This window comes from Nyctereutes procyonoides, unplaced genomic scaffold (assembly GCF_905146905.1).
Source record: "Nyctereutes procyonoides isolate TBG_1078 unplaced genomic scaffold, NYPRO_anot_genome, whole genome shotgun sequence".
NCBI lineage: Eukaryota > Metazoa > Chordata > Mammalia > Carnivora > Canidae > Nyctereutes > Nyctereutes procyonoides.
The window spans coordinates 64,177,458-64,190,319 of record NW_026575046.1 but is presented as its reverse complement, the minus strand read 5'-3'; the positions used below and the strand labels follow the sequence as shown (position 1 = coordinate 64,190,319).

At 40.3% G+C, this 12,862-nt stretch overlaps 1 protein-coding gene across 2 annotated transcripts; it reads right to left on the bottom strand.

The window, feature by feature from the left end:
* Positions 1-3,790: 3,790 nt before the first annotated feature.
* Positions 3,791-12,175, bottom strand: MSS51 (MSS51 mitochondrial translational activator). Of its 2 annotated transcripts, XM_055325484.1 has the most exons (7): positions 11,969-12,065; positions 7,537-7,780; positions 7,115-7,270; positions 5,964-6,088; positions 5,199-5,765; positions 4,786-4,879; positions 3,791-4,426 (listed from the first exon to the last, which is right to left on the bottom strand). In XM_055325484.1, the coding sequence occupies exons 2-7, from the start codon at positions 7,755-7,757 to the stop codon at positions 4,216-4,218; spliced, it is 1,374 nt and encodes a 457-aa protein (XP_055181459.1). In that variant the 5' UTR covers positions 7,758-7,780; positions 11,969-12,065; the 3' UTR covers positions 3,791-4,215. The 2 variants fall into 2 exon arrangements, with proteins under 2 accessions (XP_055181459.1, XP_055181460.1); XM_055325485.1 differs by lacking the exon at positions 7,537-7,780 and having other exon boundaries at positions 11,969-12,175.
* Positions 12,176-12,862: the final 687 nt, after the last annotated feature.

Sequence of the window (12,862 nt, the reverse complement as noted above, 5' to 3'; positions counted from 1 at the left end):
GAGCCCGGTGGGAGCGCGGGAACGCCCCTGGTGCGGGGGGCGGGGCCGCCCGCCGGGCCCGAGGCTGTCGCGCAGTCCGCGCGCCGCAGCCCCACCTGTGGGGAGACGCGGCCTGCCAGGGAACCAGCCGGTTTTGTCACGTTTCTCTAATTTCGTTGGGGGCTCTTTCAAGTCACAGCGGTTGTAAGAAAGTCCGGAGCCCTTTCCGTGATGGGCGGCTGGGCGTCCAGGTGCGGCCCCTCCGCCTGATTTACTGTCCTCCCCTGAGGCCTTGTAAAGGATAAAGATCGTGTCTTTTATTAGATCCCTATGAAATGAATTAATTCTTATTGGGGATGCTACTCAGATATCGAGATACGTCAATCAAAACCACTCTAAACGGGTTGTTGGGTGACACTAGGCTCCCCTCACACTAGAGCCCTAAAATCTGACGCCCACACTAGCATTAAATATCTTACTTAATTTCAAGGGCTCAGACCAGTATTTTAAACTCATTAAGAAAGTTTATTCCAGGAGCACCTGGGTGGCTCAGTGGTTAAGCGTCTGCCTTGGGCTCAGGGTGTGAAATCGGGGTCATAGGATCCTGTCCCACATTGGGCTCCCTGCAGGGAGCCTGCCTCTCCGTGTCTCTCATGAATAAATAAAATCTTTTAAAAAGTTTATTCCAGAGCAAAAACCAGCTTCCCTTTACAGTGGTTCTCAAAGCGTGGTCCCCATACCAGCAGCAGCAATATCACCTGGAAACTTGTTAGAAATACAAATTTGGGGCTCAACCTTAGATCTGTTGAATCAAACTCTAGGGGTGGAGCTTGGCAATTTACCAAGCCTTCCAGGTAGTTCTAATGTACACTTAAGTTTGAGAACCATCAACTTATTACTCTACATGCTTCTCCACCCAAAAGCTTCCTCATCAAGTATTTGGATTTTTTCTGGTTTCAGAGGGAAGCTCTTGGAGAAGTTGAAACAAGGGAATGACATAGCCCAATTTATTCTTTAGAAAAATCATTCCCCCAAATGAATGGCCCCCAAAACCCAGACTAACATTTGATCTGGTGATCAAATAAGCAGAGATTTATATCCAATACTGGAGGGGGGAAAAATGGCTCTGACAGACCTGCTGAGATGAGCATGTGCTAGAATCCCATATAGCACTATCCAAAAGATTTTCACTAAGGTTTTTAAAATGCAAATTTTTTCATTTGCTGAGTAAGGAAATATATTGCACTTAATGATGTCAGTCTCCTTCTATTAAGTTGGAAACACTTTAAGGGCAGAAGCCATCTTAGATTTCTCAGCAGTTAGCATGAAGCTAGGCATTTAGACTTAGGTACTCTCACCACCAGTCTACTAAGTTGGAAACTTTTGTGTCCTTTGTTACTGTGTGGCTTCTGTCTCCTGATTTGATTCTGATACATTGCACTTCACCCATCACAATCAGTAACCAAACTCTATAGATTTTACTTACATTCTTTATCTATAAACTGTCACTATTCACTTGTTAGAAATTACCTGTTCCTTTCCAGGCCTCCTACTATCACTTTAGCTGGCACTTGCATTATCTTGTCTGAACCATGGCACATCCAACTGGTTTTTCCATCATCATAGCAGTACTTACACAGTATTGTTAGCTCAATGTGTTTACATTACCGTGTAAAACTAAAGTAGTATGAATTTAACAAGAAGTACCATTTATTAAGTATGAACAATGTGCTAGGCATTGCATTAAGCACTTAGCAAATATTCTCCGTTTTTACATTCCCTAAGATTTTGTTCCCCCAAAGAGGGGGAGCAGAAGGGAGAGAGAATATCAAGTAGACTATGTGTCTAGCATGGAGCCCAACATGGGCCTCATTTCCACAACCCTGAGATCATCACTTGAGCCAAAATCAAGACTTGGAGGCTTAACCAAGTGAGCCACCTGGGGACCCCTATGTTCTCTAAGATTAAAAAAAAATTTTTTTGTAACAGCTTTATGAAGATACAATCCACTCATGTAAAGTGTACAATTCAATCGTTTTTAATATAGTCACATATAGACCTATACCACCACAATTAATTTCAAGAACATTTATATCACCTCCAAAATAAAACCCATACCCGTAAGCCATTACCTCAATAACCCTCATCTATATGCTGCCACTAATCTACTTTGTCTTCATAGATTTGCTTATTCTATACATTTCATATAAATGTACTCATACACTGTGTAGTGTTTGACTAGATTCTTTCATTTAACACGAACATCAATGAACATGTTTTCAAGGTTCATCTATGAACCTTGGGCATGAATCAGTACTTCATTCCTTTCTAAGGCCAAGTATTTCACTACATGGATATACCACATTTATCCATTCGTATGTTGATGGACATTTAGGTTTTTATCTTTTGGTTCTTGTGAATAGTACCACTATAACCACATAGGTACATGGTTTCATTTCTCTGGGACATACCAAGGAGCAAGACTGCTGGACCAAATAGTAACTCAATGTTTAACTTCTTGAGGAACTGCCAGACTGTATTCCAAAAATGGTGCACCATTTTATATCCTCATGAGTCTATGAGGATCACAATTGCTCGATATCACCAACACTTATTTTCAGTCTTTAATTACATCATTCTAATGGATAAAGTGCTATTTCATTGTTTTTTTGTTTTGTTTTGTTTTTTAAGATTCTACTTATTCATGACAGAGACACAAAGAAAGAGGCAGAGACATAGGCAGAGGGAGAAGCAGACTCCATGCAGGAAGCCCGATGTAGGACTCAATCCCAGTACTCCAGGATGACGCCCTGAGCCAAAGGCAGGTGCTCAACCACTGAGCCACCCAGGCGTCCCTCATTATGATTTTGACTTTTATTGCCTGGTGACTAAAGATGTTAAGCGTCTTTTCATGTGCTTATCAATCATTTGTATATCTTCTTTGGGGAAAATATCTATTCAGATCATTTGCCCAACTTGTATTGCAAATTGTATTTGTTTTTTTTTTTTTTTGTATTTGTTTTTTTATTGAGTTGTAACAGTTCTTTATATATATTCTGGATGGAAGTCCATTATCAGATATGTGATTTATGAGTATTTTCTCCCATGCTTTTCATTTGATGTTGTCCTTTTTAGTTTTTAATTTCGATAAAGTCTAATTTATCTATTTTAATTTTGGCTGCTTTACAGGTTTGGTGTCATATTTAAGAAACCATTGCCCAATCCAACTTCAAGAAGATTTACCGCTATGTCTTCTTCTAAGAGTTGTAGAGTTTTAGCAGTTTAGGCCTTTGGTCCATTTTGAGTTAAATTTTTATATGTTGTGTGTGTGTGGGGGGGTATGTGTCCAATTTCATTCTTTTCCATGTGGAATCCTGTTGTTCCAGCACAATCTGCTAAAAAGTCTGTTCTTGCCCATTGAATTGTTTTATCATTCTAGTCAAAAATCAATTGAGCATAAATATTACGAATTTATTTCTTGCTTCTCAATTCCATTTAATTGATCTATATGTCTATCCTAGGCCAGTACCACATTGTCTTGATTACTATTGATTTGTAGTAAACTTTGCCATTGGAATATGTGAGTCCTCCAGTTTTGCAAACATTTTCATTTAACTTTTTTTTTAAATAAGTTCCACTCCTAGTGTAGAACCCAACAGAGGGCTCGATCCCACCACCCTGAGATCATGACCTGAGCCAAAATCAAGAGTCGGATGCTTAACCAACTGAGCCACTCAAGTGCCCCAGGACTACATGAATTTTAACACTACCCCTCTGAGAGTGGGCAATAGGAATGTATATAAGTGTTAGGATTAGGGGTGGGAGGCTGAGATCATGCCAAGGTTGTAGGAACGAATACCTAAGGAATATCCTAATCTTGAGAATGTGATAAGAGAAAGATGGCATGAGACAGGATGTGGCAGAGTGGCAGGCCCAGAGAGCTGGTGTTAATCACTCCTTTGGGAAGAGAGAAACCTCTAATCTTGAGGTGTTGTGACTACACAAGTAATACCTGCCAGTGAATAGGAAATAGAATAACAAGTGACTTGAGAAGCAAAGTGAATTTATTATGGTGTAGACTAGATTAACTCCAGTATATTCAACTAAGTCTGATATACCTTGGGATATTTATTTTTAACTTTTTTAAAGATTTATTTATTTTAGAGAGAGACCATGAGCAGGAGGGGTAGGGGGGAGTCTAGTCAGGATCTGGTTCAGCTATTTAAACCCCACCATCTACTTTCTCTTCCCGTTGCCTCCTATCCTATTCAGCTGGCAGGAACTTCCAAGAAACATGATATAGTAGGCATTGCAGTATACTGGCTGCTTGTTGGGGTTGGAATAGACCTGTTCAGGTTTGAGGGATGCAAAAGGGTTAGCTCCATAGGCAGTGATGTGTGTATCCAGGTCCACCAGAATCTGCAAAGAAGCTGCCAACTCCTGATGGCTATAGGAGACATAAAAAAAAAAAAAAAAAAGAAGAAGAAGAAGAAGAAGAAATTGCTCTGCCAATTATGAGAGACACCGGAGAAACTTCCTCAGAACTTGATACTTCTGGACTCATCAATCCCCCAAATTACCTAAGGCTATACAGGCAAGTGTATCCCTCCCTCCCACATGTGTCACTAAGTACCTGATTAACTAGCATCGGACTTGGTTCCAAGGGGATTAGAAAGCCAAGTGTAGAAAGGAAGAAAATCCTCACCAGAAGATAGAAGATGAGCAAGGGGGAAAGAAATGAGCTCATCTATACAGAGAGAGGTATGAGTGAGTCAGGGAGGTATACAAATAGGAAAAAGTTGAAACCTGTAAACAGTGATCAATGTAGGGATCTCATAATCACGAAGTAGCAGGAGGGTGGGCAGCCAAGCCTCCATCAAGTCTGGGGAAGCATGGAAACCTATGGGAGAAAAAAATCCCAGAAATGGATATAGAGAGGGGAAAGGCTGAGGTAGACCAAGATACTTTTTTGGATTGTGTCCACCCCTCCCCTCACTTTGCTCACCTCCAATGCTCATTTACCATCATCACCCACCCCAGGTTCTTCAATGGAAAATTCTGAACCCAGGTATAGCACATATGGCTAATGATCAATCAAGGTTGTCATCATATTGTGTTTAACCTGACCAAATGAATGGGGTTCCAAATATAGAAGATACAAAAGTCAGGATGGAGAATTCCCAGAAAAGCCACCCAGTATTCCCCTGAATGACTCTTACCTGGATGGAATGCCACCACCAAATCTGGACGAGCTATTTGTCCAGTCTCTACCTGCTCCTCCCAGAAATCATGATAGAGGCCCCTATGGCCACTAAGCTGAACTGTGCCAGGTTCCAGAGGGGAAGTTGAGGTGCTCTGTGTAAAGCCAGCAGATACATCTATACCCACCATGATCACACGGAGGCCAAGGTGTCCAGGAAACATGTAGCCAAGCTCATCATAGTCCCCAGGGCGAGTGAGGAATGTCTCCACATGGGAAGCACCAACCACATGCACTGTGCTTCCCCCAATTTTCCCAGTTTCTATCCCCAAGGCCCGAAACCCAAGGCCCAGTGTCAAAGGCCGTGATAGGGCATCTGTCAGCAGCCGCTTCAAAGAGCCTTGCAGGACATCTGAGTCTGGCCTTGGTCGTCCTACACTGGCCCACAAGGTGGTCATGGCATGACTGCCTAGCACAGCATCCAGTGTAGCATCTAGCTGTAAATGTCGCATAGAAAACCAGGTATCCCAGCCCTGTACAATTTCAGCCAGGCATGGCCAAGGTCCTGAAGGTAAGACAAAAGCACCTGTAGGAAAGAAGGGATAAGAGTGACCTAATCCTTTTCTGCCTTCAATATTCCTTCCAAGTTTACTCCTCCAACTTGTGACCAGCAATGCCCCACTCAGTTTCTCATGTTTCCTCATAACAACATGCTTTCATATCTTTCTCCAAATACAACCAACTGTGACTACTGTCGCAAAGTTCTCCAACACCACCACTTCACCTGTGACTAGAAGCCATTCCATGAGACGGTCCACAGCTACGAGACGCAGCTCTTGACAAACCTTCCTGTGCTCTGGCCAGTCTGACCTCTGGCACTCTGGACCACAGTAATAGACATTTCTGCACCTGAAAGATGAGCCCCCAAAATAGATGTTCCTTCCTATACCTCAAAAGTGATTTAGGGATGTCTAGGGAAGGGAATTGATACCTCCTGTATCTAGAAAGAAAGGTCACCAGGTAGGGAAGGTAGGGAGAGGAGTGAGAGCTAATACACCAAATTTGGAGATTACATTTGGCAGGGGAAGCATGAGATACTAGGAACGTAATTATTCTCTTGGGTCAGAGTAATACCTCAGTCCATATCTGGAACAACTCACTTTTTACATTCTTTACAGAAAAAAAAAAATCAGAAGTTTGCAGCTGCCCTCTTATCACAGGTATGGCTCAACTCCAACCTCCTCAAAACAGATAAAATCTTTCCCCTTGAGTACTCAAGAGGGGGGCAGAGAATAGTATATAGTAGTCCCCCCCCCCTATCCACAAGGAATAAGTGCCAAGGCTTCCAGTGGATGCCTGAACTTATGGAGAGTACCAAACCCTATGTATATATACATACTATGGTTTTTCCTATATATACTTACCTATGATAAAGTTTATAAATTAGGCACAGTAAGATATTAACAAGACAATTATAACATACTTTAAATAAATGTACGAACGTGTTCTTTCTCTCAAAGTATCTCATTGTACTGTATTCACCCTTCTTGTGCTGATGTGAGATGACAAAATGCCTACATGATGAAGTAAGGTGAATGACACAGGTGCTGTAATACAGTATTATGCTACTATTGACTTTTTGACAATAGTCAGAGGAGGATCATCTGCTTCCAGACTGTAGCAGACCTTGCATAACTGAAATAATGGAATGTGAAACCGAAGATACGGGGGACTACTGTACCATGGTCTGACTTCCCCATAATACCCAAAATATGGAGGAGCCAAATCCTTTTCTAATCTTTCTGCAGCCTGGAGCACACAAAATGAAGGGTGGGCCTGAAGTTATTCTGAAAACTCTTAGACCTTTCCTTCTGCAATGAAGTCTTAGAATAGGATCATTTCTGGAAGACTCTATTATTAACCCCAATTAGTCACCTCTTGCATTGCCGTAGGACCTTGGAGTCTGAAAGGCCACCAGGAAGAGCTCTACAGTGAGCACAGAATCGGAATGTGTCCTCCATCTTCTGGAACATTTCTTGAGGGGATCGAAATCCAAAGCCTGATACAGAAGCACCCCCATCTAGCACCAACCTGCAAAATGGCATGAAGTAGCAATAGAAAGAAGATCTCCAAAATCATTCACGATCTATACTTTGCCTCCTATATATTTCCATCTACTCTCACTATTTCTCACATAAGCAAATATTTCTTCTATAGTAATAAACCTTGCAAAAGTCAGGATGAGAAACTCCCTCATTGTAAATGCCCCATATTTCCCAAGTTACTTTCCTTCTTGCCTTCTAAAATCACTTCTACCAGAGATTATATATTACTCTTCCACAGAACTAGTAACTCACTTGTATTCTTCATAGCTTTTCATGTTTAGCTTTTGAAGGATTAGCTGGGATAGGCCAGGAACATTATTCTCCAAGGAGAAGAAGCCAAGTGCATCAATACTAGGGTCAGATTTTGAGAGGGTCAGAGGCACAGAGGTCACAACTGTGGGTGGGGTCACAACCACGGGAGTCACCGATGAGGGGGATTTCTTGTGCCTTCGTTGCCGGGATCTTGGAGCCATGGCTATCCACTGATACCTGGGGGCTATATGTAGAAGAGATATGGAAATTTTGCAAGATAGACAAATGTGATTTGTTTTCATGTTTGACCTTTCACTTCTCATTCCAGTCTCTCAGACCCAGGTATCAGTAAGATTTATTTAGGATCTACTGATTATTGATCACCGTGGACAGTTTAAAAAATAGGAGGGAAAGAATTGCATATCAATGCAATTATACATATATGTGTTACATGTGAAGTTCTATATGAAATATATATATATGTAAGTAAATGCATAGAAAAAGTCTGGCAAGGCTCATATAAAACTAATAACAATGACTAACTCTGAGGAGGGAAAGAAGTAATGAGATAGAAACTGGCTTAATCTAAAGGAACTTATCTGTAATGTTAGAATTGAATACTAAGAATATATTTATATATTGTTATGCATTTAAAAAATCAACTTAAATAAGGGAGGAAAAAACAACAGAAGTTTTGGTTGTCCCAAACTACCAACTAATTGGAGAGTCAATCTCACCTAATTAGGGAAATAGAACATTCATTTTAGAAGACCTATCATCACACTTTTAAGCAATCAACCCATAAGTAGAAATTAAATGCAATACAAAATCAGCACCACAATATTAAGATTTATGTAGTCAAAGCAAGTTATACAAATTATGGGGAAAATTTCCTAATGGGGTGAATTTTGAAATAGAACTAGTCCCATGCTCACCCACTACCTGGGTCTTCTTCCCTGTCTTGTCTTTTCCCATTCATTCCACAAGGACTAAGTAAATAAAAGGAACTATATTGGGAAAAACAAAAACATCCACTCATTCAACAAGTATTTATTGCTAAACATATATAATCATTCATAAAGTATTGTAATGGAAACAAATATGAAAAATATACTTAATATCTAAATGTCTTATAGAAGGATCAAATGTAAATTATAATATAAGGCATCATGTAAATCCTATAAGAAAAGTGAAACTAAAGCACTAATGGGAGATCAGAAGGAAAGGGTCTCTTCAGTTGGTTAGCTGTAAGACTTTATAAAGCAGGTAGCAGTCAGAATAGACTCCTGAATGATGGTAATATTTTGAATACATGGAGACAGAAAAAAGGAATTCTAAGCACAAAAAAGAGCATGAACATAGAAATGTAGATGGGAATACTCTAGAAATTAATGAAATAGAATGGTTTGAATTTGATTTTTAACTATGACCTAAATGTAAGAACTAAAACTATAAAGTCTTAGAACACATAGGGAAAAGTGTCAATATGGATTTGGCAATAAATATTTCATTTTTATTTTATTATTTACTTATTTATTTATTTATGATAGTCACACAGAGAGAGAGAGAGAGAGGCAGAGACATAGGCAGAGGGAGAAGCAGGCTCCATGCACTGGGAGCCTGATGTGGGATTCGATCCCGGGTCTCCAGGATCGCGCCCTGGGCCAAAGGCAGGCGCCAAACCGCTGCACCACCCAAGGATCCCGTAATATTTCAGATATGAAACCATAAAAAGAAAGGAAGTACTGATAATATGCTACAAAATGTGAGTGAACTTCAAAAACATTATGCTAACTGAAAGAAGCCAGACACAAAAGGTCACACATTATATGATTACATTTATATGAAATATTGAGAAAAGGTAAATTCACAGACAATGCAGATTCATGGTTGCCAGAGGCTGGGAAGAAGAGGAATGGGGAGTAACTGCTAAATGGTTATGGGCTTTTCTTTTGGGATGACGAAAATGTTTTGGAACTAGACAGAGGTGGTGTTTGCACAACAATGTGAATGTACGACACATCATGCTCACTTTATATTTTTTTAATTTTTTTGTGTCATGCTCACTTTAAAAGTATTAATTTTGTTATATGAATTTCATCTCAATTAAAAAATAAATAAAAGTATCTGTAGAGATTGAGAATCTAAAAAATTATTAACCCTCAGATTAAGTGCCTCCAGGGACAGGGAAATGGCAGAGGATAAAAATGCTGACAGTGGTTGGTTTTACTGTGAATAAGATAACTATTAAAGTTCAAATCAGGGATCATGTTGTGTTACAAAAATAGTCTGACATTTAATCCTTTTGGACTAGATTTGTTAGGGAAAAAAACTCTAAGAATCATCATTCAGCTGAGGTGTAGGTGGCAGAACAAAGACCTCTCAGAATCATCATGTATTTATTTAGCTAAAAATCTCAGAATCATCATGTATTTATTTAGCTAAAAATCTATTGTCTATATACCTGAAACTAACATAACACTGTATGTTAACTAATTGCAATTAAAATAAAAACTTGGGAAGCCTGGGTGGCTCAGTGGTTGAGTGCCTGCCTTTGCCCAGGGCATGATCCTGGAATACCAGGATGGAGTCCCACATTCTGGCTCCCTGCATGGAGCCTGCTTCTCCCTCTGCCTGTGTCTCTGCCTCTCTCTCTGTGTCTCTCATGAATAAATAAACAAAATCTTTAAAAAATAAAAAAATTTAAAAAATCTATTATCTTACAAATTGGCTCTTGCAAACTGCTGTCCTCAGTTAATGAGGGGACTAATTTGTATCTTCCTTTGTACTTTCTCTCATTCTTTTACTACACTCTTATGATCTCTCCCCTCATCCCAGATAAATGGATGTTTTCAGAGTCCACAGAACAGAGATGTGTTCATCTGCATATCATATCTTCTACATTCTCACTAATACAGAAGAAATTAGACCTGAAGGTGATAGATAATTTTAAGATTTAAGGGTCATGTCCTGGGCAGCCCAGGTGGCTCAGCAGTTTAGCGCCGCCTTCAGCCCAGGGCATGATCCTGGAGACCGGGGATCGAGTCCCACATCAGGCTCCCTGCATGGAGCCTGCTTCTCCCTCTGCCTGTGTCTCTGCCTCTCTCTCTCTCTCTCTCTCTCTCTCTGTGTGTGTGTGTCTCTCATGAATAAATAAATAAAATCTTAAAAAAAAAAAAAGGTCATGCCATTTTACTAAAGGATACTTTCACACTTGAAAGTATCCTTTAGTTTGCAACAACTGACCTGATTCTTCCTTCCACTAAAAAAAAAAAAAAAAAAAATGCATTTTTCTATGTACATATGTATTTATTTAGAAAGCACACCTATGCAAGCAGCGGGGGGGGGGGGGGCGGGGGGCGGGGAGGGGGTGGTGCAAAGGCAGAGGGAGAGAATTTTAAGCAGACCTTGTGCTGAGTACTGAGCCTAATGCGAGGCTCAATCTCATGACCCCAAGATCATGACCTGAGCTGAAATCAAGAATCAGGTTAACTGACTAAGCCACCCAGGCACCCCTTCATTCCACTTTTAATCACTACACATTCTCATCCCATTTCCAGAATCACTGCAACTCAAGAAGCATTCATCTGCTCTATCAAGCCTCCATTTGGGGAGGAGTGGTAGTGAAATCTCTGATCATTTCCTCTATGTCTAGAGCACGTTTATGATACAAATGAACAATTTCTAGGAGGAAGGTCCTTGCATTTGTATAGGGCTCCTGAGTTTGTGTACCCTAGGCCTAGATCCAGCTTCCCTGGTTCTAACTTTCCTGCACTGAATCCCAAGATCCTCCAACTTTGAGGGAACAGACAGGATTGAGAGAAACTTAGCCAAAAAAAAGAGGGGACAAGGGAAAAGTTGGAAAGAATTCTATATAATAAGCTTTTAGAATTTTCCAGAGATCAGAACCTACCTCACCTCACAGGGGATCAGTTTAACTTTTTTCTAGCCATTCCCAGTGACTTGGGCTCTAATTTATTCCCAGTATATAAAAGAGAAAACACTAATACCAAGGATTAAAGAGACAGGAGACAAGAACTGGACAGTCTAGAAAAACTCTTATCTTTCATCTCCAAATTCCCTACAATATTAACTTATTCCCAGACAAGGTCTTCTGTCTTTCTCCTTCACCATTCAAAGCCTCAAGTTTCACCCAAACCAGTAACCTTCTCACTAACTTCCAGACCAGAAAGTCCCATCTAATTTTCCCTAATTCACCAGCAAACACAAAACATCTTTGGGAAGATAAGGAAAGGGAATCCTCAAAAGAAGTTGGAAAAAAAAGAAAGAGAAAAGGAGGAATAGATTAGGAATATTGCTATTATTAAGCATATTCAGCTGCTTAATCAGTGATTAACACTCCCTGGGGTGATAAATGTTTTACTCAACTATAAACTAAGCAAGCAGATGGTTTGATGGAAAAGTAACTTACCCTGCTAAGCCCTCGGCTTCCTTCCTTCTCTCTTTCTTCCAAGTGAAGTGAGTGCTTGATCTCCTCATATCTAGGTTGTGGCTGACTTGCAGCTGTCCCTTCATATCACTTTTCTTTGCAAACTGCTGAAATGCTGAGTCTCTGTGACTAGGTGTGCCCTGCCAACCAGACAGACAACATTGAATTCTCCCTAACGAGGTAAGGAGGGACCTGGCCCCTGCCCGTGGACTTCTCTCTTTCTGACCTTCCTTCTCTGCCAAGAAAGCTCAGAACTCTGTCAACACTCTCAAACTCACCAAGGTCAGGCAAGCTAAGTTAAGATAAAGCCTATTGCTTCCTGAACCTCTCTCACAAAGGCATTTCTGCTCTCAGTCCACACCGTCAGAGAAACAAACCCAAAACCCTGGGATTAGTTCAGAAGTGATTATTTGGTTGGAAAGGTAGGCACTACCTCAAAGCAACAGAACAACGCCTAGAGTTGCCTGGAGTTCTGGATGTCAGTCTAGACCCAGGATGAGTTAACCCAAACCCAAAGTGCCTTTTAGCATAACAAACACTGCTCAAACACAATTCAACAATGATCAAGCTAGGCTTAAACACAAACATAATACCCAAGAGGAAATGCAAAAGCTCACTTAATCGTATAAAAGGACATCAACTGTAGGGGAAACAAAATTAATTTGTAAAATTCACTTTCTCAAAAAGGAGAGCAACGTACTTTTTGAGTGAATGTCATCTTGTACACTCATTTATTTCAAAAGAAGAATAAAAAAAGGAATAAAGTAAGCAAAACCAAAATATTATCGACTAAAAATGCACTCAATTTTCTAGGAACAGAAAATATAAAAGAATAAATTCAAACACCTTATTCCTTCTTCTAATGAATGCTGATCC

What these genes read in the sequence shown, in the direction of transcription:
- MSS51 (XM_055325484.1), bottom strand. Translation starts at nt 7,757, where the DNA reads ATGGCTCCAAGATCCCGGCAACGAAGGCACAAGAAATCCCCCTCATCG. An exon ending in GGAATGGCTTCTAGTCACAG is followed by an intron (nt 5,766 to 5,963) that starts GTGAAGTGGTGG and finishes TCTTTCCTACAG; the next exon opens with GTGCTTTTGTCTTACCTTCA. An exon ending in ACATTGATCACTGTTTACAG is followed by an intron (nt 4,427 to 4,785) that starts GTTTCAACTTTT and finishes TGTCTCCTATAG; the next exon opens with CCATCAGGAGTTGGCAGCTT.